This window comes from Abramis brama (genome assembly GCF_963993115.1).
Source record: "Abramis brama genome assembly, chromosome: 11".
Lineage (NCBI taxonomy): Eukaryota > Metazoa > Chordata > Actinopteri > Cypriniformes > Leuciscidae > Abramis > Abramis brama.
The window spans coordinates 14060019-14080838 of NC_139973.1; the positions used below are offsets into that span (position 1 = coordinate 14060019).

A 20820-nucleotide genomic window follows, 5' to 3' on the forward strand; every position below is an offset into this window, starting at 1 on the left:
CCATTAGTCCAAAACTATTTTGAGCTGTTTAGAAGACTTCTTCTCCGGTCATGGGGCCATGACCTGCCTCAGGGGCCCTTACTGTCACAAAGTTTTGACAGTAAGAAATAAAAAAAACAAATGTACATAGTTTGTAATATAGCCTATGTATGAAATACTCAATATAAAAACACTATTTAACACAATATGTTTTGGAACATCATTTATTGTGTAGAATGTATTTGTGAAACAAATTTTAATGGCATTGAAAAATGTTGAAATTAGCAATCATTTATGCATTATTTTTTTTCTGGGGTAAATAATGAGACTACATGTCCCATACTGCTGTGCGGTCAGAGTCCCGGATGTCTTTCACGCCGGAAGAGAAGCATGAGTCTTTTCCAGCCATCTTGTGGCATCTAGCAGCGAAGCGCTCGCACAAGCCCCGTAGAATCGGAGGAGAATCCTGCTGAAAGGGGGCCATCATGCCCGGACAACTGCAAGAAGGCTTCGGCTGTGTCGTAACCAATCGGTTCGCCCAGCTATTTGATGATGAAGATGATCCGTTTGAGGCGTTAAAGCAGGCAGAAAAGAAGAAGGACGCGACCGCTCCTGGTGCCGCCAAGACCGCCGCGCAGGCTGCAAAGCAGCTCAAAAAGGAGACACAGAAAGACAGGAAAGTCCCGCTTCTCGACAAGAAAGAAGAGACACAAGCTCCCGTTCCTCTCAAGAAAGATGGTAAATATCGCTTGTGTTAAAGTCGTTATTTGGTCACTCTTTCCTCAAGTGAGCAGTCTGCAAAAGGCGCTACTAAGCCCATGAGGTCGCGCACAACTCTATTGTTTATGAAACTGCCCGACACTTCAAAAACGTGCAGCTCTTTCATTAAAATTGATTTTTAGCTCCATACATTGTTTCTAAGTGATGCATGTAGTAGAACCTATTGCTACTTAACGTAATTCTTTTCTAGATCCTAAATGAAGTGCAGGCCTAAATGATAACCATCAGTCTGTTTAATGTCGGCTATATTTGTGCTTTTTACTCAACAGACTAGTATAACTCTCCCATTTATTAGTAAAAATAAAAATTGTATTGACAGTCTACGAATGCACAGTCCGTCTGTTATCACGTGGTTTTTAATCAGCGCTCGAGCGTTGCAGCTCCAGCCTCGTGTGTGAGGCAACATAGTCCGTCCTCTCAGACATGACACTCCCCATTGAAAACCCTCCTATTTTTATTTACCTAAAGCCGGTTTTACCTTCATTACGTGCTTAAAACTCGCGTCAGACTGGCTAATTTTAAAGGTAGGGTTGTCAAAGTTTTTTTTCCGGGTGTCAGTGGCCTTGTTTGATCTGGATGAGGAGGCAGCGGGCTCGTGAACAGGTGCGCGCGCGGGCGGGTGCGTGATCAGCTGTTGGGCTGAGCACGATCGCGAGCGTCTATTTCGGTAGGTGGAGGGTGGGATCAGTCACAGTCAGTCACAAGAGGCGCAAACCATTATTTTGGAGACAAGAAAACTTTATTGCCATGCTAATGTAAAACCAAACTATTGATAAATAGACTTCCCCTATGCAAGTAAATAAGATACAGACAAAGAAATAACATAAGTTTTTTGGGATTGGCCATACATTAAGTTGCATTTATCATTTTCTCATCCCTCATGTTTTAAACCTTTTTTTTCTTGAAATACAAAATATGTTTTTATGCTTTTTTGAGTTACTCTAAAGAAGAGTAACAGTTTTGAAACAACTTAAGGATAAGTAAATGACAAATTCAACTTTTGGGGAACTTTCCTTTTAGTGTTTTTACCTGTACACAGTAAAGTGCGTTTAAAATTTTGCCTCGCCTAAAATGATTCACATTAAGGGAACACCTTTTTGTCTGAATGTTTTTTTCTTTTTCTTCTTTATTCCAGCACAAGGCCATTGTTTTCTTTGATAGTTGTTGGTAATGGTGTTTGGTTGAATCTGTCATGTTTCTGTTTTGAAGGCATGAAAAAAATGGGCCGCCGACCGGAGCAGCCAGGACAGCCGGGACCCCAGCAGCAGGGAGGTCAGGGGGAGGGTCGTCCACCAGCTGACAGGCGGCCTGACAGGAGGCCACCACGTGAACGACGCTTTGACAAACCCGCTGATGAAAAACCTGCTGAGGGTGGAGAATTCTCCGTGGAGAAGTGAGTCAATTCACCCTTTTTGTGTTGTAAATCCTTAACGAAGTTTTGTATTGAAAACATTTAATTTGCCAGCAGAAGTATACTTTGGTTTTTAAAGCCTGTTTTCATGGGGGGGGGGTTATCTCTGATAAAGTCGGCATGACATTAAAAAAACTTTTTGTGAACAATTACATTTTAAATAATTTTTGACCATATATTCTTTATGCAAAATGTCATCTCAATCTTTCGGTGAACACGACACACTCAAACGATGTATGCAAGGCTTCTCCAATCATTTAGTATGTTTAAACACTGCCGCTTCTAGCTCACATTCATCTTCCTCCACTTTTCTGTTCACATCTCAACATATAATCAACAACCAATGCATGGAACAAAGTCCCCGTCCTACTCTTTTTTTAAATGTATTATCTATTACATTTGGATGTACGCCACAATATGTAAGAACAGCTTTGTCGCTACTTCTGTTTCATCACGACTTGTTTTACATTCTTTTCCCTGCATAAAGATCCATTCATTGAGTAGCAGAATCCCCAAAATTGAATCATTTTAGCAAACAAGACTGACATCTAACAGCTACATTATCTCTCCTCCTCAGGTCTGTCAGTGACAGGCCGTTCCGGGGTCGTGGAGGTGCCAGAGGAGGACGCGGAGGCCGGGGCAGAGGCGTTGGCAGGACTGACGGCTTTGACTCGCGCGGTAAACGAGAGTTTGACAGACACAGCGGCAGCGACCGATCGTAAGTTATTTGCATCCGCATATTGGCTCCAATGATAACGCCGCCCGTGTGTGACATTTCAAAGCTAAGTGTTAATTTTTGTTTCAGCAGCCTGAAAGCAGAAGAAAAACGCGGAGGAGGTGGATCTCATAACTGGGGCACCGTTAAGGATGAGTTGAGGTCAGTGGAGCAACAGACGCTTTATCTGCCAAGATTGAAAACGCAGATGAATTTGATTCACAGACTGGTCAGTGAGGGTGTTTTGCTTCATTATATTAGATTTGTGAAATTGGATACATTTCTGTTTCCCTTTACAGTGAGCTTGACCAATCAAATGTCACCGAGGACACCCCTGAAGGAGAGGAGCATCCACCTGCTGACTCGGAGAACAAGTGTGTAGAACACACAGAGAACATTTTAGCTCTGAATTAGCACGGCATTGCTGAGTCATTGCTTTCTATCTTCTGCCAGCACTATAAGCATATGTTGTCGCCTGTAATTAAAAAAAATGTGGAATGCAACATTAGTATTGATTTAGGAACAATGGCTCTTTTTAAAAGCATAACATACGTTTAGTCTTCGACAGTTACTAAAGGAACAAAGTACTACTTATTTGATGAATTGAGATTCATGGACTAAATGGGTGCAGAATTTTTAGCTTAATTTTCATGTGATGTTTTCACAGGGAGAATGAGTCTGAGGAGGTTAAAGAAGAAGGCCCTAAGGAGATGACTCTGGATGAATATAAAGCCCAACAGGATAAAGAGAGAGCCAAAGTGGAATTCAACATTCGTAAAGCCAACGAGGGAACCGATTGGAAGAAAGGATATGTTCTGCACAAGTCCAAGGCTGAGGATGTAAGTAAAACGACAGTGTTTTTGTGTTCCATTGTTTCTGTTTCATGTGGAATGTAAGTTTTTGCTACTAACCATTCTCTAACTTTATTTATTTTACATTTTTTATTTATGCTTTTAAGTAGCCTGGAAGTGTGGTTGAGAAACCTGATTGTTTTCCCTTCACTACTGTGTAGTGTTATCTACTGGAATTTAAAACTTCGATACAATACTTTGACAAATATTGATATGCGAGACTGTTTTCGATATCATGGGAAAACTGCCATATATACTGCTGTATAGATTATTTTTTATCTCATAGTTTTTTGATTGTTTGGGTAATTTTTTCAATAGCTTACACACTGCACAGGGTGGCTTTATTTGAAACTTTGACTTAAATTTACAAATAATACAGTAAACCAGGGTTCACCAATCTCGGTCCTGGAGGGCCGCTGTCCTGCAGAGTTTAGCTCCAACCCCAATTAAACACACCTGAACCAGCTAATCAAGGTCTCACTAGGCATACTAGAAACTTTCAAACAGGTGTGTTGGAGCTAAACTCTGCAGGGACAGCGGCCCTCCAGGACTGAGATTGGTGAACCCTGCAGTAAACAGTCATTAATAAAATAACTAATAAACAAATTGCAAACTATAGCACAAATATAAACAATAGAATAAATAGACAAATGAAATAAACATTTCAGATCGGATCTAACAGTAGTATTTGGGTAAGAAATACTACAGAAATTAAATAGTAAAATAACACTGGATGGTCTTCCGAATTGTCGGTTAAGGGCAATAAGCCATGAAAAACTTAATTTTGTTCTCTGGAGATATTTGAGAGGCGGCTTTGTGTGCGCGCCACTTATATAGATCAGTGGTGCCCATGCTTTTGGTGTGAGCGTGAAACCTGCGGGTACGAGTAATACAGCCTGAGTTCAGGCTGTGTATTATGAAGACATTTAATCACATTCATTGTCTTTTGTTGCTTTTAGTCCTTTTTATCCCAATTGAGAAATGAATACTAATAGTTTGTTGGACTTTAATCCCTGTTTAATGGAAAAGGGCGATTTTATTTAGTGTACATGTTCGCTTCCTTCCTGCAGGCCTCTGGTGATGATGCCGCTGAGGATCACCACTTCCGCAGGCCAGCTAATGACATTACATCCCAGCTGGAGATTAACTTTGGGGACCTGGGCCGCCCAGGGCGTGGTCGTGGGGGACCACGAGGTGGCAGAGGTGCCCGTGGGGCCCCTGCTGCCAGACCACCTCGTGAACGCAGGCCAGACAAGGTATAGTCTCTATGCATTTGAGTATCTGCAGGTACGCATGTACCACTTTGCGTACTAAATCAACATTAGAATGATTCCTAAAGAATCATGTGAAATCTCTGTACGTGACTTGATTTAAAGGACCAATCAGAACATAAAACAGATGTTTATTAGGATTGCAAAACATTAAGAAGCTGGCCTGATGGAAATCAAATGACTGGCTGTAACATCTATGGCTGGTATTGCTAGATGACCTCAGAGATTAACCATAACCTGAATTTGGACTCAAATGTTTCTGCTTTTTAGGCTGGTGGAGTGTCTGTCCCTAACGTGGACGACCCAGAGGCTTTCCCAGCCCTGGCTTAAGCTGCCCAGATGCCACTCGGCTCGCCCAGGAGGAACACTCCTCCACGGGTCCTTGTCTACGAGGCTTGCATGCTAATGGATCCTTCAGCAGATGAAATGATGGAAGACTGTCATCCATGCGATTCACCCCTGAGGACTGAATTTTACCTGTTTTAGAAAAAAAATGAAAAAATAAAAAAACAACAAAAAAACAAAACAAAGGACGGACTTCTTGCTATCCTGAAGCAAATTATTGGTTGAGGTTTTGTATTTAGAAATAAGGTAGCAGGGAAGTTTTCATACAGCGTTTCTTTTGTTGTTGTTTTTTTTTTCCAGCAATTATGCCTTGTCCATGGATACTTTTTGTACTGCTGCTTGAAAATGTATTTCCAAAAATAGGTGTGAAGAATGCACCAGTTTATCATAAGGTGTCCCGTATCTTGCTTGCTTTTTACACACAACTGCCTCGAAACAGAGCAGCCCTTCTCAGATAAGATCTTCCTGTTACTGCAGGTTCTGTTCATTGTTATTAAACATCTCTATTCCCTGAAAGCGGGCCTTAAAACAGAATCTGCTGTCATTTTGATTAAATGTACAATTCATGATTGACACCTTGCTGCCAAGATATAATTCAGATGATGCCGTTGCCCTCGCCACAAAAAGTGTCTTTTATCAAATGACCACTGTAAAGTAAATAATAGTATCTTTTGATACCCTTGATTCTGGTGACTCAGGATAGTATCATACTCATTACACAAAGTTCTAGTATAAATACAAGCAAGTTTACACACCGCACTCCTGTTTACTGCAGAATGTGAGCCAGGTTAGGGATAAATCCTTTTAGAAATGACATTTTCTTTTTGCCCCATTGCTTTTACAACAGCTCTACTACATAATTGATCTGAAAGAAACGCCTTCCTGTTCAGTGTGGAACAGCTGAGTGCTATGATGTGTGAATTCCTACCCTGCTATTAGACCTCTGTCAATAATTAAAAGATGGTCGATTCATACGGTGGTGTTGTGTGGCCTTTAAATTCAAAGAGGAAGTTGATTCTGACTTTGGTCTTGTAATGATGGTCTAAACTACTCTGAAAAAAATACTGATACTGGTCCTGTTATTAGCTGTATAGGGTCTTTAATGCTATAATGTAGTGTTTGTTAAAGTGGTTTCAGATTGATTTTGGGATAGAAATAACAAAACCGTACAGAAACTGCTATTTGTTAACATTAGTTAATGATTAGCTAACATGGATGTCAATGACAGGCCGTACTATAAATGGTTACTATAATAACCAGACACTTGTTTAATGATTCCTTAAATTGGTTAATTTTCTTTTTGAGTGGGTTTTAACTTGCAAGTGTTCATTTTGCAAAAGCATTTGGCAACTATCAGTATTTCTATTGCTCGTGTTTCTAACATTTGATTTATGGATATGATGCATTAAATTGTGCGGCTTGTGGAGGAGATGTGCAAAATTCCACTAGAAAATGTAGAAATCTAGTTTATTAGGATTAGTTTTGCAGTACACAGGAACAACTATTTTCATGTCCATCTCTCCACAAACCTATTTACCATTTCATTTTAAAGTTGACATGACAGGAAACCACAGGTGTTTTTTTTTCTCTTTTTATTTTTTTTAAGTACATTTATTTATTTTGTCCTTGATGCTTTGACTTTAAAGGTTTGCATGCAATCAAAAACATTACATTAGAACAGTGTTCAGTTGAGCTGATGAAAAACTGATAATGACAAATGTACTTGTGTGATTGGTCAAACATCTCGCGTTCGAGTAGTAGATGAGTTGTAGATATGAGTGCTGTCTGCCACAATATTGATGCTTGTGCAATATTTTCTTTGATTGCTATATTGTAAAACAGTTAAAGTGAAGGGTTAGTGTTGGACAACTGCTGAGTGTTTTGGTGGAAAGAATGAGTCTGTAGAATATCTCCTAAAAACCTTTTCAACTAACATTCATGAAGTATCCTTACTCTTGATAGGCCGATACCAGTCTGTTAGATCATCAGCATTTCAGAGACAAGTACCTGAGGTAAACCATGTGTGCTGAGAAGAATATGAAGTCAACCTTGCTTTTGTTTCAACCTTCTGTCACGTTCCATGAAGCCTATTGCCACGTCCCTCAAACACAACCATACAAGCTTTCTTAATGCATGTTATTGATCTTATCGTGAACGATTCATCCATTTTTCGACCTAAATTTTTAATTAAAATATCACTCGATCATCTGATGAAACGTCAAACTTCTCTCTTGTAACGTATGCCAGACTAATCCAATCATATGGTCTGTTTAAACCCCTCCTCTTTCTTGCAGTCGACTAATCTCGCATCTCTGCCTCCATCCAATCAACAACAGAGAGACAGAACCAAGTCCCCGCCCATCTTTCTTCTTTCATCTGTTTCACTCGGATGCATGTTACAGTATGGAAGAAAATATCTGTTGCTACTTCCATTACAGCTTGAGCTCCTCGCGGTTGTGCCTGGGATTCAGATCGAGATGTTTGAAGATAAAAGTTTGTCTTTTGACCGACAAATTATCTTTGGGATGTCCAAGGTTATTTTTCAGTATCCATATTACAGTCGCAGTCAGGTCAAATTTTAATGCCTGTGGAAGATCACGTGCAATCCAGAAATTCACTGCAGTCTATTTTCACTACATCCAGTGTCAACTTTCCTCCAGTTAAAACCAGCGGTTCCAGGAAAGGGCTGTGAGTGCTTGGGAAGAATTCAAATTCGTCCAAACATGCCTCTTCTTCCTCGTCCTCTTCCTCCTCTCCTCCACTTATTGCGCCGTTAGTGGAGATGTATTCATCTGTGCAATCTGTGGTCCTGGTGGTCTGGGTGGCGTCAGAGGAGCTGGACTCCTGAGACATGCTCTTGATGTAGATGCAGGTGAAGCTGTAGTTGGGAACTTCCTCCACCTCTATATTTTCGGGCTCCTCACTCATGCTGGGCTCATATTGGTGAAGGTATAATTTAGTTTCACCCTATGTGGAGACAGCGGAAGAGGAACAGATGGGGAATGATTAATGAATTACATTTGTAGTTCTGATTTACACCATTCAACAATTCCACTACTGCAATATGTTTGGGAAAATGAGAACACAATTTATTCATCTTGAAGTCATTACAAAGCTTTCTTTCTTCTCTGAAACACAAAAGGAGAAAGCATTTCTATACATAAACCATATAGTGACCGAGGACCCCTTATGAAAAGAAAATATATTTCCCAATATATGAATGATCAATTTATTTAATGGTTTAACAGTATATTTGAAAATAATTTTTATTGAAAATAAAATGTTGTGTTAATACATAGGGAATTGCCTCTTTTCATATATTGAAAAATACGTGACAATATATTTACCAATATATCATAATGTATGTAATTTTATATTCAGTAATACACTTCATAATATATAGATGTATACAGTATGTGATCAGATATGGTACCGCATGTGTAAAATATTGCAGATATATAATTACTCATGCAGCATAAATACACGTATATAGAGAAATATTATTATTTTTTATTATTTACACTATAAATGTTCCATATTTTCAAGCTAAAATATAGTAATCATAGTCTCAATGGTGTTTGGCCAATCGTCAACCTCACCACTGGCTCTACTCTTCAGCACAAAGGTAACCCCAAAAACTCAGACATACCAGAAAATCTTTTAAATTCCAAAATAATAGAACATTAAACATCAACTGATCTCCCCCTATATTTATATTGAGCAAAACATCAAATAACACTTAATTTTAACTTTATGCTTTTCTTTTAACAGTCAGAAGCAAAGAATGCTGTGAACTAGAAATCTGTTGTAACTCATACCGTGAGTGTGTGTGCATATATACGTGTGTGAACATACATTCACATTTATATAGGAACATGTATGTGCAATATATGTACAGAATAAAGGATACAAATTTGTGAATATTACATGTAATGCTATTTTTGTCTTCAATTATACATATGTTATATGTATTAATATATATATATAGCCATTAATGGTCAATGCATATTGCAGTATATTGAAACAATGTAAGCACTAGTTTCCCATTTATGGAAATGTATTATGTTTTGCAGTATATTTTCATATATTTTTGCAAGCCAGACCCACATCAAGATTTGCTGCCGCTAGGGTGCGTCTAGATTTCTAGGCTACCGTATGGGACTGTTAGGATCCAAAGCCACAATAGCAGTAAATTAGCATTTTGATGCTAAGTGTGAACAAAGCATATTACTGGTATGAGCATGTGAACGGACTCAAGAAGTCTGCTTTCAGCCAATCATAAAGTACTGACGAAGATGATGTGATTAATAAGCAATGTTTACATAGAACGAGAAACGAAAATTATTCGATTTTTTTATCTGTTTACTTGCATGTCATGTGACCATTAACCAACATCAGAAAACCAATTAAATTATTGAAATATTAACTTGAAAGGGGTTGGATGCCCATAAATGCTTTCCAATAAGCTACTGTAGCTCACTAGTTTCAAAAATACAGCCTGAGTGGGCATCTCCATACATTTACCTGGTCATCAGTGTACGTCTTTGCACAACTGCTGTTTGCTGGATCTGGAATAGCTGTAGGCTGCAGACACTTGCAACTATTTAAGAATCTATCGAGCAGAACAGACATGGTTTTAAATAACAATATTTTCTCTGTGGATTTAAAGCATTCTGCTGTTTCTTACCTTCTATGCACAAAGGGGAACTGACAAATGCAAATGAGGATTAGACAAGCCGAAAATACTGCTCCACTAGCCAAGATCACATGGGACAGTAGTTGCTCAGCTGAAAGAAGATGACACAGGTCACTTATCAAAACGGCTGAGAGACATCTTTTTTCACAAAAGCGAGTTGTGTGTTCCGTGTCTAGTGCAAATGCATACCGTCTGATAGTGTGCAGAAAGGGAGATCACTTCCTTTGGGTCCCTCCCCAGCATCTGTCCAGGCAGTGACCCACAGATTGTAACACTGTCCTGGTGACAGATCTCTAATAATATTCTCTCTCTTTGGATAGTCCACATCTACAATCAAAGTTAGGCATCAGAAAGCTCCTATTAAAACACACTAATATTGCTGAACATCCCAAGCAATCAGCAGTCTTATGTTGTGTTGCTTTATAAAAGAAATGTAAAAATAAGCATCTGAGAGGCAACAGTAAATATCTAGACTGGTAAGTTAAGCTTACTGTAATTCTTTATATCTTCCTTCAACTTGTCCATCAAGTAGACGGTGTATTTTCTCAAACAGCCTTGACTCTTCTCATGAGGGATTTCAGACCATTTCACCTGCATGCGCTTACTCTTCTTCCAGTCTAGTTGAGGAACTGGACCCTGTTCTGGAGCTGTGAAATCCAAGATACAGGGATTATGATCAGGAGAGTATCTATCTATCTATCTATCTATCTATACACACTATATATATTGTACATACTGTATATTGTGAACAGTAAATTGTGAAATATTATGACAATTTAAAATGACTGTTTTCTATTTTAATATATTTTAAACTGTAATTTATTCCTGTGATCAAAGCTGAATTTTCAGCATCATTACTCCAGTCTGTAGTATGCTGTAAATGTTCTTTTGAACTTTCTATTCATCATAGCATCATGAAATAAAAATGTAAATAACTGTTTTCAACATTGATAACTAGATGTACCGCATGGCGGTACAAAATATGACCGCCGCTCAGGCCTGCACTGGCTTTCCACAAAAATAAATGACGTGGAGCAATTTGGCTGTATTGCGCGTTTATGTATATACCTAAAAAAAGTTGTAGTATGTGCATGTCTGTCTGTGTGTGTGTGTATGTGTGTGTGTTTGTGTATGTGTGTGTCTGTGTGTGTGTGTCTGTGCGTGTATGTATGCATGCGTACATGTGTGTGCGCGTGTGTTTGTGTGTGTGTGTCTGTGCATGTGGATTTGTATGTGTGTGTATGGGTGTGTGTCTGTGCGTGTGGATGTCAGTGTGTGTGCATGCTTGCGTTTGTTTGTATTCCTGCATGTGTGTGTGTGACAGTTAGGGTTGCCAACTTCAGAAAAGGAAAATGCGGGACAATCGTGGTTATTTATAGGAAAATGAGGGACACTCAAAATATTTGTACTGTATCACACAGTGTACGTCATTTCAGTGTCTGCAGTTAAGTTTGTGTTTAAAAGGTTATCAGACATAAACACATTTGTATTGCTTAACCTATTTATGTATTTAATTCTAAAAATAATTTTAATGTCATACATGAAAAAAGTCACATTACAAACAAACCATAGTTCAAAATAACAGCATTTATCTAAAATAGAAAGCTTTTTTAACATTATACACTAGGCTTACAGTTCAAAAGTTTGGGGTTAGTAAGATTATTTTTTGGGAAAAAAAATAAAGAAAGTAATTGCCTACTTTTATTCAGCAAGGATGCATTACATTAATCAAAAGTGACAGTTAAGATAATGTTACAAAAGCTTTCTATGTACTTTCTAAAAGCTTTAAAACATTAATAATAATCAGAAATGTTTTTTGAGCATATTATTCCCTCAGGTAGATTACATGTTTTCTTGCGTGGCTGGATGTTAGACTCATGAACAATAATCACGTTGTTTGCATTCGCCAAAATTGATTAGCCGAAATCAAAACGTGGACAGTGAAAGGAAATTACCGTTAGCGCGAGACGAGTCCGGCTTGAAGCGGAAGCGACCAGACGGCAGAGGATGTTCGCAAATCAAACAATGATTTGTCTCAAAACAGTGATTAAAAAAAGCTGTGATTGGATGATGACAGGTGTCGGTGATCATTCTCAAGTGTCGTGGTCAGCACTGCTGTTGTTGCTGTTGTATCAGTCAGTGGTTTATCAGCTTGTCAAAAAACGGGACACATGAGGTCACGCACGGGACAAATAAATTAGGCCCAAAATACGGGACGTCCCGCCTAATTCGGGACAGTTGGCAACCTTAGTGACAGTATCATCCTAAACCAGCAACCCTTCGCTCAACACCACCATCTACAGGCCGATGAGTGTACAGTCACTAAATGTGCACATAAATGAATTTATTTTATACCCCCCCATGGATGAAATTCTACGAAACTTAGCATACCCCCAGAGGATGTCAAGTTAATCATACACATGAAATATGGTGCAGTTCTGAACATCTCAACTGAAGATAGGGGCGATTAAAGCAGAATAATATTGCATTTTCATTTTTTATGGGAGGGGCGCAAATCACAAATGAGTGATTATGGGCTAGGTTGATGTGGGCCCTTAAGAGCAACATACCATAAAAATTTCTTCATCCTCGGTGCCACGGTTCAGGTAGTTATTTAGGAAAAACTGCATTTTTTGGGTTTGGGGGGGCCCAGCGCGGGGGGGGAGTGGCCCCCGGGGACCAAACGAAATTTTTCCGTAAAAGTCTAGTGGGGCTACATGCCCACCAAATTTCATGTTCCCCGGTGTTTCGGTGTCCCTGGTATCGTTGACGAAAAATTCAGTAGATGACGAAAAAAAAAAAAAAAAAAATTTGACAATCCCTATATGACCGCTTTCGCTAGCTACGCTAGCGGCGGTCATAATAATCATAAATGTTTCTTGAGCATCAAATCATCATATTAGAATGATTTCTGAAGGATCATGTGACACTGAAGACTGGAGTAATGATGCTGAAAATTCAGCTTTGATCACAGGAATAAATTACACGTTACTGTATATTCACATAGAAAACAGCTGTTTTAAATTGGAATAATATTTCACAATATTACTGTTTTTATTTGTATTTTTAATCAAATAAATCCAGCCTTGGTGAGCAGAAGATACTTGTATGTATGTATGTGTATATATATATATATATATATATATATGTGTGTAAATATATATATATACATATATATATAGTGAAATATGTTTTTTATGTTTTGAAAGAAGTCTCTTTTGCTCTCCAAGGTTGCAATTATTTGATTAAAAACACTCTAAAAACAGAAATATTTTGAAATATTATTACAATTTAAAATTACTGTTTTATATTTTAAAATGTTATTTATTTATATGGTGGCAAAGTTACATTTTAAGAAGCCATTTTGCAGCTTATTAGAAATCATTCTAATATGCTGATTTGGTGTTTAAGAAACATTACTATTTTCAACGTTGACAAAATTGCTTCTTAATATTTTTGTGGCAACCAATTATTTTCAGGATTTTTCGATGAATAGAATGTTCAAAAGAACAGAATTTATTTGAAATACAGATATAAATGTAATTACTGCCAAGTATTTAATGCAATACTTGCTGAATAAAAAAAAAAAAAATCGTACTGACCCCAAACTTTTGAACAGTAGTGATATATATTTATATATTCTGATTCAGACCCAGCGCCTAAGGAGGGACCCCTCAACCGGACCTCTATTTCAACACCCCCAACCCCCCACCTCCCACCGATATTTCAACGGAGAATACGGCCTGTATACAGACTTAAACCTCTTTGATGAAGATTTCCGGATTGGAGAATAAGCATTAAGCCTCTAACCTGACTGCCATGTGAAGATGTCACTAATGGTTGCCATTGTGGGACCAGATGAGCTCAGAGCGGTAACTGCACCCTGATAGCATTCTCGAGGCTGTAGACCTGGACAGACAGCAGAAAAGTACAAGGAGAGAAAACGTTTTTATTTCTCTTGAAACCAACCAGCTAATTTTGACTTAACTCATATCATCCAATCAAACTTGCCTGTAATGTTAGCTGTGGAATCCAGCACTCGAATCCACTGAATCCCCTCAATGTCTCCAACTGGATACCAATGCACTACATACTCAGATATATTGCCTGCAATGGCAGTTTTCTGCCAGGAGAGGGCAACGCTATGATTATTCAATAGTTTGTGTGGCTGTTGCAGGAAACCCGAAAGGACTGTGAACACAATAAACATGGCTTAACTTTGCTATATTGACCAAATGGTTAGCATCTTTTACTCATGAGTTTGAGTGAAACCAGTTATCTGGCTCAGTATTGATAATGTGAAAACCACAATTATTTCTCTCACATTAACTTTACTCTCACATTAAAAATGGCTTACCTGGAGAATGCAGCTCAATAAATTTGCCAGGAGATTGACCCTTTGAGTTAACTGCAGACACTGACACAGAACAGTCAAAGCAGCAAATGCTCTTATTTCTGCTGGGTGGAAATACATTTGAACTATTCTTCCTGTTCTGCTCCAGAACACTTATATTATACTTTTGAATCTTCCCCTTGGCATCTGATATACTCAGTTCCTAAAACAAATAAATAAGGCATTTTTTTTTAATCATGCAGTTCGATATTTCTGAATGCACTGATCTAACAAAAATATGTGAGTCAGCCATTAAAGACATGAGGCACAAATATGACACTGAAAGAGAATTCTCAAATCCATCATTTCCTCTAAGCCACTACTCTTTTTGTAAACTGAAACTGACTATGAACTAACTTTTGGTTTCAGAGTAACAATGTGTTTGGGAAAGTGCAATTCACACTAAGGAAGCCATCACTTAGTGGTGGTTTGACCTTTAAGGGCATGTGTGAACAGTAAAGTGCAGGGGGAGGGGGTTGCATAATGACCTGTCCATAGAGAATGCACCGTTAAAAAAAAATACAAAAAGAAAATTGTAATGCTGGTAGAAGCGGGGTACATACCTTCCAAAATATGCGGAAACACTTGTTTTTAGATTGTGGGGGGTTCGGTTCTTGGAGGTACCAGACGTCAAGCTCCTTGTCAGGAGCTAAAACGAGAGAGAGAGAGAGAGAGAGAGAGAGAGAGAGAGAGAGAGAGAGAGAGAGAGAGAGAGAGAGAGAGAGAGAGAGAGAGAGAGAGAGAGAGAGAGAGAGAGAGAGAGAGAGAGAGAGAGAGAGAGAGAGAGAGAGAGAGAGAGAGAGAGAGAGAGAGAGAGAGAGAGAGAGAGAGAGAGAGAGAGAGAGAGAGAGAGAGAGAATAAACAAAAACATTTAGTTTACAATCCACCATGCTTTTTTCTTTCACTGCACATGTAAATTGAGTTAAATGTTGAAGATTGTGGGATTGTGGGATTTATTTCTCTAAAATAATCTCCACCAAAAAAAAGAATATGTTTCAACAGAAGTCAGTACTTCCCTTCAAAATTGAAAGTCTTTTCTGTAATCACTTCTCCTCAAAAACCTTTCACCACTCAAGTTTGCATCATCTATTTTTGCCCCTATTATTTGAAACACCTGAGGTCTGCTGACAAAGTGTGACTACGTCCTACGTCAGTAGCGAACTTATCAACTTATCTTATGACACCATCAAGCACTCTTTCCAGAACATGCATAACTATACATTCATTTAATCCCTTTCTGTTGACTTTAAAAGATTTAACTACACAATACTGCACAAATTAACTACTGCCTTCAAATCCCATAATTACAAAAACATGACCAAAGAAGATCTTTACAAGAAATGTATGTAATAACTTACCTTCCTCTTTGGTTGTTGCTTCCTTTACTTTACTCCAGTCACTCCACAAACCTACTGTATGGTTTATTTTCCTCCTGATTTGGAACTTGTACATGGTATCTGGCTGCAGTTTGGATATGTTTAAATTCCTCCTGGCATTAGTCTACGGAGACAGCATAATATGATGTGTTGTGATATCTTAATTATGAAGATCTATCTAGTTTAGTTTTAAAACTCAGTAGTTTTAAAGAATGTTTGAATGCTTCTTTGCCATTCCTATGTAGACTGCATTTAAAGGAAAAGCTCATCCCAAAACAGTTTTGTCATTATTTACTTATTACCTACTTTCATGAAACACAAAAGGAGAATAAAAAATGTGAGCTTCTGTTTTGTAGATGGAGTTTAAAAGTTTAAAACAGTTGTGCTGCTTAATGCTTTTTGTTGAAAACGTGACATAGTTTATTCTGCATTCATTTATGAATATATATACACAGAATAAAATGCCATAATATATTCATAAAATTATTCAGAATAAAGAGAATAAAATCCCTTTAAGCGCTCAAATGGCAGAAGCACTTTCACTTGTGGGAATCATCTTCAGGTTTAGAATCAACAAGTCCATCTCTGGACCTCCAAGAGTTTATATATATTTTTATATAGTTTTTTTAAGGAAACTGTTTTGTATTCTTCCCAAGCTGGCTGTACTGTACTGTATTTAACACTACTGAAATCATTTCATTGATAAAGATACATCAATACATACATTGTGAGAAGAGCAACAGTCAGCGGTTCAGTTTCCTAACGATAAGACTGAAAAAAAAAACTTTCTTGACATTTCTGATTCCAACTTTGAGTCATCAAGGAGGGCTTGTGGTTTAGCGACCAACTAATTTGTGAGGTTTTGTTGGTTTTGTCTGTGACATTTTTGCAACTCTGCATTTTTCTTTATCAGCTTTACCAGGATAGAAGAGCAGATGTGGCTTGATTCTGAATACCACTTCAGTTTGATCATAACATAAGATTTTGAACAAGAAAATACACACATTTTAGAATCAGACGTTTTACCTGGAGATTTTTCCAGTTCCCATTTTCCGCTCTGTATTGGACTTCAACCAAGTCCATGCTGTGATGGTCTGTGTGTAGGGCGCACCATTGGGAGGAGCAGTTCACATGAATGATTTCAGGCACTGAGGGTTTTACTGTACATAAACAGAGAAGCAATGCATCTTTTTCAGTTTACAGAACTCTACAGCTGAAATGCAGAGCAATTCTTTATGTTTTTAAATAAAAGTCAGGATAAGATCTTTTGCTGCATTCGTCTGTAATAATGACGTCAACTAGTGGGTTGGTGTAAAAACAGCCAATTTTTGTAAAACTGACCCAATTTTGATTCTTTGGAATCCCCCAACCCACAAAACTGCAAAATGACACGCAATAAAAACAAATATGTCTTCCATGTAATCTGAGTTTATAGTCATAAATAGCTAACAATTTGTCTATCCTTAGTTTTTTTTTGAGAAACATCTGATATTATGTGATGTAAATTTCACAAATAAACCATGAAAAGTCTGGAGACGCTTCAGAGAAATTGAGAAAATACAAGTATTTGTTCTAGTTTTTCATTCTTTAGTACAGTGGTTCTCAGCCAGCGAGGGGGCCTCAGCAAACTTCCAAGGGGGTCTCAAGATGACTTAGATTTCTTTAAAAACTAATAAACTCATTTCTTATTTTAATTCAGCCCCTCAGTCCCATATTTCCGAACTTGGATGATCCGAAGGAGAATCATTTTAAAAGTGTGATCTAGACTTAAAAAATTAAATAATAGAAACATGGCCATTTAATGAAAATGAATATGCATTTTCTAGTTATACCATATCTAAAATATTTTATCAGGTAAAAATTGTAAGTACAAAATATTATTAAACAACCAGGCCTTCAAATATTGTTGTGAACCAACGGGGCCTTGGAGTCAAAATGCTTGGGAACCACTGCTTTAATGTGTTGCAAGTATGCAAACAGAAAACTCCTCCACACACTGAATGACTGCCTGTGATTTTTTGCATCGCGTAGCATTTATGCCTTCATTGCGGACAGAAAACGGCTTGTCAATTAATGATTTTTAAGGATGAAAAAGTGATAAAAAAGTAAACAGGCTTTTGCCACTGTTCTATGCAGAAATGACAAAGTTATCAGTTCAGTCACCTATATTAAGCATAACTCATCCTAAATGCAAATGAACAAATGAAATTTCTTTACCTATATTGCTGAGGGTGAAGGTGTGGGGACCCGATGTTTTTGAACCCAGGCTATTAGAGACATTGAGTGACACGATAAGCTGTGACATTTTTGAGCTTTTGATGGGGAATGTGGACCAACAAAATCCCGTAGAGTTCATAAGACTCTTATAGCCGAGGTGCGGGTCACCTTGAACCCTGAAAAAGCACAGGTAAAACATCATGCGACATAATTAATGAAACTTTTACTTGTGTTTCTGCTTTGGGTTGTGTCATATGATCTATAAACTCAAAGATCCTCCTTGAAAAGATTATTTGACTCTTTACTAACCGTATTTGACATGTGGTCATGATTTTGGTATCCCTTCCTGTTGTCCAAGTGCAACTGACATTGCCAGATTTCGTTTTTCGAATGCAGGTCAGATTTTGTGGAATATCTGGAGGGTCTGAAAAAGAAGCACATGATTGTATCATGCATGAGTTTTCACTTCAAAGTTTCATAGTTTCCACTCTTCCCAAAGGGCGAAACAAATCATACTGCACTTTTCCAACTAATTTGGTTTCAATGATTCATTTAAACACTTCTCAAGCATTTGTTTATCTCTCTGGTCATAATTTCTCTGTGTTTTTATTTTGCATCTCTAAAGGACACATTTCAAGCTATGTGAAGTAATGTGTTATTATGTAAAACGGTTACTACACTTTTGGACCAATTAACCTCTCAGACTTTTGAGATTAGGATAAAATCATTATATAAAGATTGCACTCACAAAGAGCAGCTTATAGCTGATTTCAGAGCTCAGAGTAACTTGGAAATGCATCTAGACTTTCTATGTGTGTGGGAACCCTCAAATAAAGACATGTTATAGAAATTTAGAAGCTTACATCCTGGAGTGATGTCAATTCCACATGGCTCTGGATCCTCCATACATTTGCAGGTGAAGATGCTCAACGTTGTTAAATTCTCGACATACACAGACACCTCATTTGAACTGGGGAATTGTTTATAAATTTTTTCATCCCGAAACATTTGTTTGGTGCATTCCTTTTTGAAGACGCAGGAGATTGTGGAATTGGAACCTAAAAGGACTTCTTTGCCTGTGCTTGACCTTACAGTGCACACAGTTCCTGTAAGATGCAGAAAAACAAAGGGAGCAACAAAAATGATCATCACGGAATAGCACAGGATAGTGTTTGCACCAGGGTCATAACCAGACATTCCTCCTTACCATCCAATATTCAGATTAGTTATGGGTTTATTGATGGTTAATTCTTAAATTATTAAACTTTGCTTACATCCTTAGGTTTAAATAGTGTAATACAGAACAATTCCTGAAACTAAGATACAGAATTAAATTAAACTAAAAATAAGGAATAGGCCTACTAAAAGAAAATAAAACAAATTTGAATGCAGAAGCCAAATAAAATACAAATTTAGCATGTCATATTTCATTCTTAAAACATTCTTATTGACGATGCTCTTCTAAATATTACATTTTGATATTTAAATAAAATAAAATCTTATGATGTATGGGTGTTTTTTGAATTATAGGCAGTTTTGGCCCTGTGGACTACAATATCCAAGTCAATACACATGACATGACAATGATAAAAAAAGCATTTTAAAGTTTTTTTTTTTTTTTAATAAAATTGTTTAGTCTTGCTGCTGCTGTAATTTCATAGCTAGCATTACATATACCAATTAAAAGTTTTCATGCTTTTTGAAAAGTAGCAAAAATAAATGACATGAAAAAGTATCCAAGGCCTTCAAATAACGGAGAAAACTTTGTTTGAATAGTTAAATCAAATCCTGAGCCATAAAATTGCCCGAAGATGAAGAAAATGTTAAATTCAAAATGATTATGCCACACTCATACCTCCATGTGCACCTGCAGCCAGGATGAAGCACAACATGACGAGGAGCGAACACGTACATTCAGAAGACATCGAGCTCAGTGCTGAAGATCACAAACTCACAAGACCCTCTGCGGACAACCATTCATGCGATTATAAGCGTTGCCTTGCCATTGTACTTCCTTATTGAGAAATTCAACTCACTCTTGAATCATATAGACAAGTGGAAAAGTACTTCTTTCTACAACAAACGAAGATAACTAAAGTTCAGCAGTGCATAACGAAGTAGCCTACTAGTCTAGGGCAGAGCGTTTGTCGCTTCGCGTCTTTATCGCGTAATTTTTTAAAGATGAAGACCAGCATACTTTTAAAGATTTGGTGGTATATAACATGACTGTATACTTACCCCTGCCCATGGGACAAAAATGTTCTGTTTGGCCATTTGTGCTGATTGTGGGTTTTAACGGGGCACAGCCGTCAAGCGCATCTACTCTCTCTCTCCTCTTGAAGAACTGAGAGCGCGCGACGTCTTGCTTGATTTGCGTGAGCTCGAATGAGTAATGATGAGTGACATCAGTAACCTCCTGTAGCCTATTACTGTAGAATTAGGTTACTATTAGTCAGGAATGTTTTTATTAATGTCTGCAATTTGAAGTAGGAGAAAGATGACGGTAAACATAACGGTCTTTACTGTTACAAAGTGCATTTTGTGGTCTGTAAAAAATATATTTCTTATGATGTTATAAATTATACAATTGTGAGAAAATTATCCTAGGGCATATATGATGGGGACATGTTCCTGCACAAAAAGGAATGACTAGTGACAATTATAATCAAAGCCTTGCAATCAAGAATAAACACAAAACACAAAACAGGTCTTCGGGCTTCCCTTGCTTCAAAACAAGGTTGAATAAAATTCATCATGATAAGTGTTGGGTGTAATGCATTATTAA

The 20820-nt window shown here is 37.7% G+C and overlaps 2 protein-coding genes across 4 annotated transcripts; one reads left to right on the top strand and one right to left on the bottom strand.

The window, feature by feature from the left end:
- Positions 1-347: 347 nt before the first annotated feature.
- On the top strand, positions 348-6326 carry serbp1a (SERPINE1 mRNA binding protein 1a). Of its 2 annotated transcripts, none has more exons than XM_084129019.1 (8): positions 348-717; positions 1969-2152; positions 2748-2888; positions 2979-3047; positions 3185-3259; positions 3553-3724; positions 4807-4992; positions 5278-6326. In XM_084129019.1, the coding sequence occupies exons 1-8, from the start codon at positions 465-467 to the stop codon at positions 5335-5337; spliced, it is 1140 nt and encodes a 379-aa protein (XP_083985145.1). In that variant the 5' UTR covers positions 348-464; the 3' UTR covers positions 5338-6326. The 2 variants fall into 2 exon arrangements, with proteins under 2 accessions (XP_083985145.1, XP_083985144.1); XM_084129018.1 differs by having other exon boundaries at positions 358-717; positions 2976-3047.
- Positions 6327-7572: 1246 nt separating this feature from the next.
- il12rb2 (interleukin 12 receptor, beta 2a) lies at positions 7573-20415 on the bottom strand. Of its 2 annotated transcripts, XM_084129016.1 has the most exons (16): positions 20274-20415; positions 19891-19998; positions 18899-19141; positions 18345-18459; positions 18036-18211; positions 16845-16978; positions 15801-15942; positions 15005-15090; positions 14406-14604; positions 14060-14239; positions 13859-13957; positions 10540-10695; positions 10238-10375; positions 10040-10139; positions 9877-9964; positions 7573-8319 (listed from the first exon to the last, which is right to left on the bottom strand). In XM_084129016.1, the coding sequence occupies exons 2-16, from the start codon at positions 19958-19960 to the stop codon at positions 7948-7950; spliced, it is 2298 nt and encodes a 765-aa protein (XP_083985142.1). In that variant the 5' UTR covers positions 19961-19998; positions 20274-20415; the 3' UTR covers positions 7573-7947. The 2 variants fall into 2 exon arrangements, with proteins under 2 accessions (XP_083985142.1, XP_083985143.1); XM_084129017.1 differs by lacking the exon at positions 19891-19998 and having other exon boundaries at positions 20274-20406.
- Between the last annotated feature and the right edge of the window lie 405 nt (positions 20416-20820).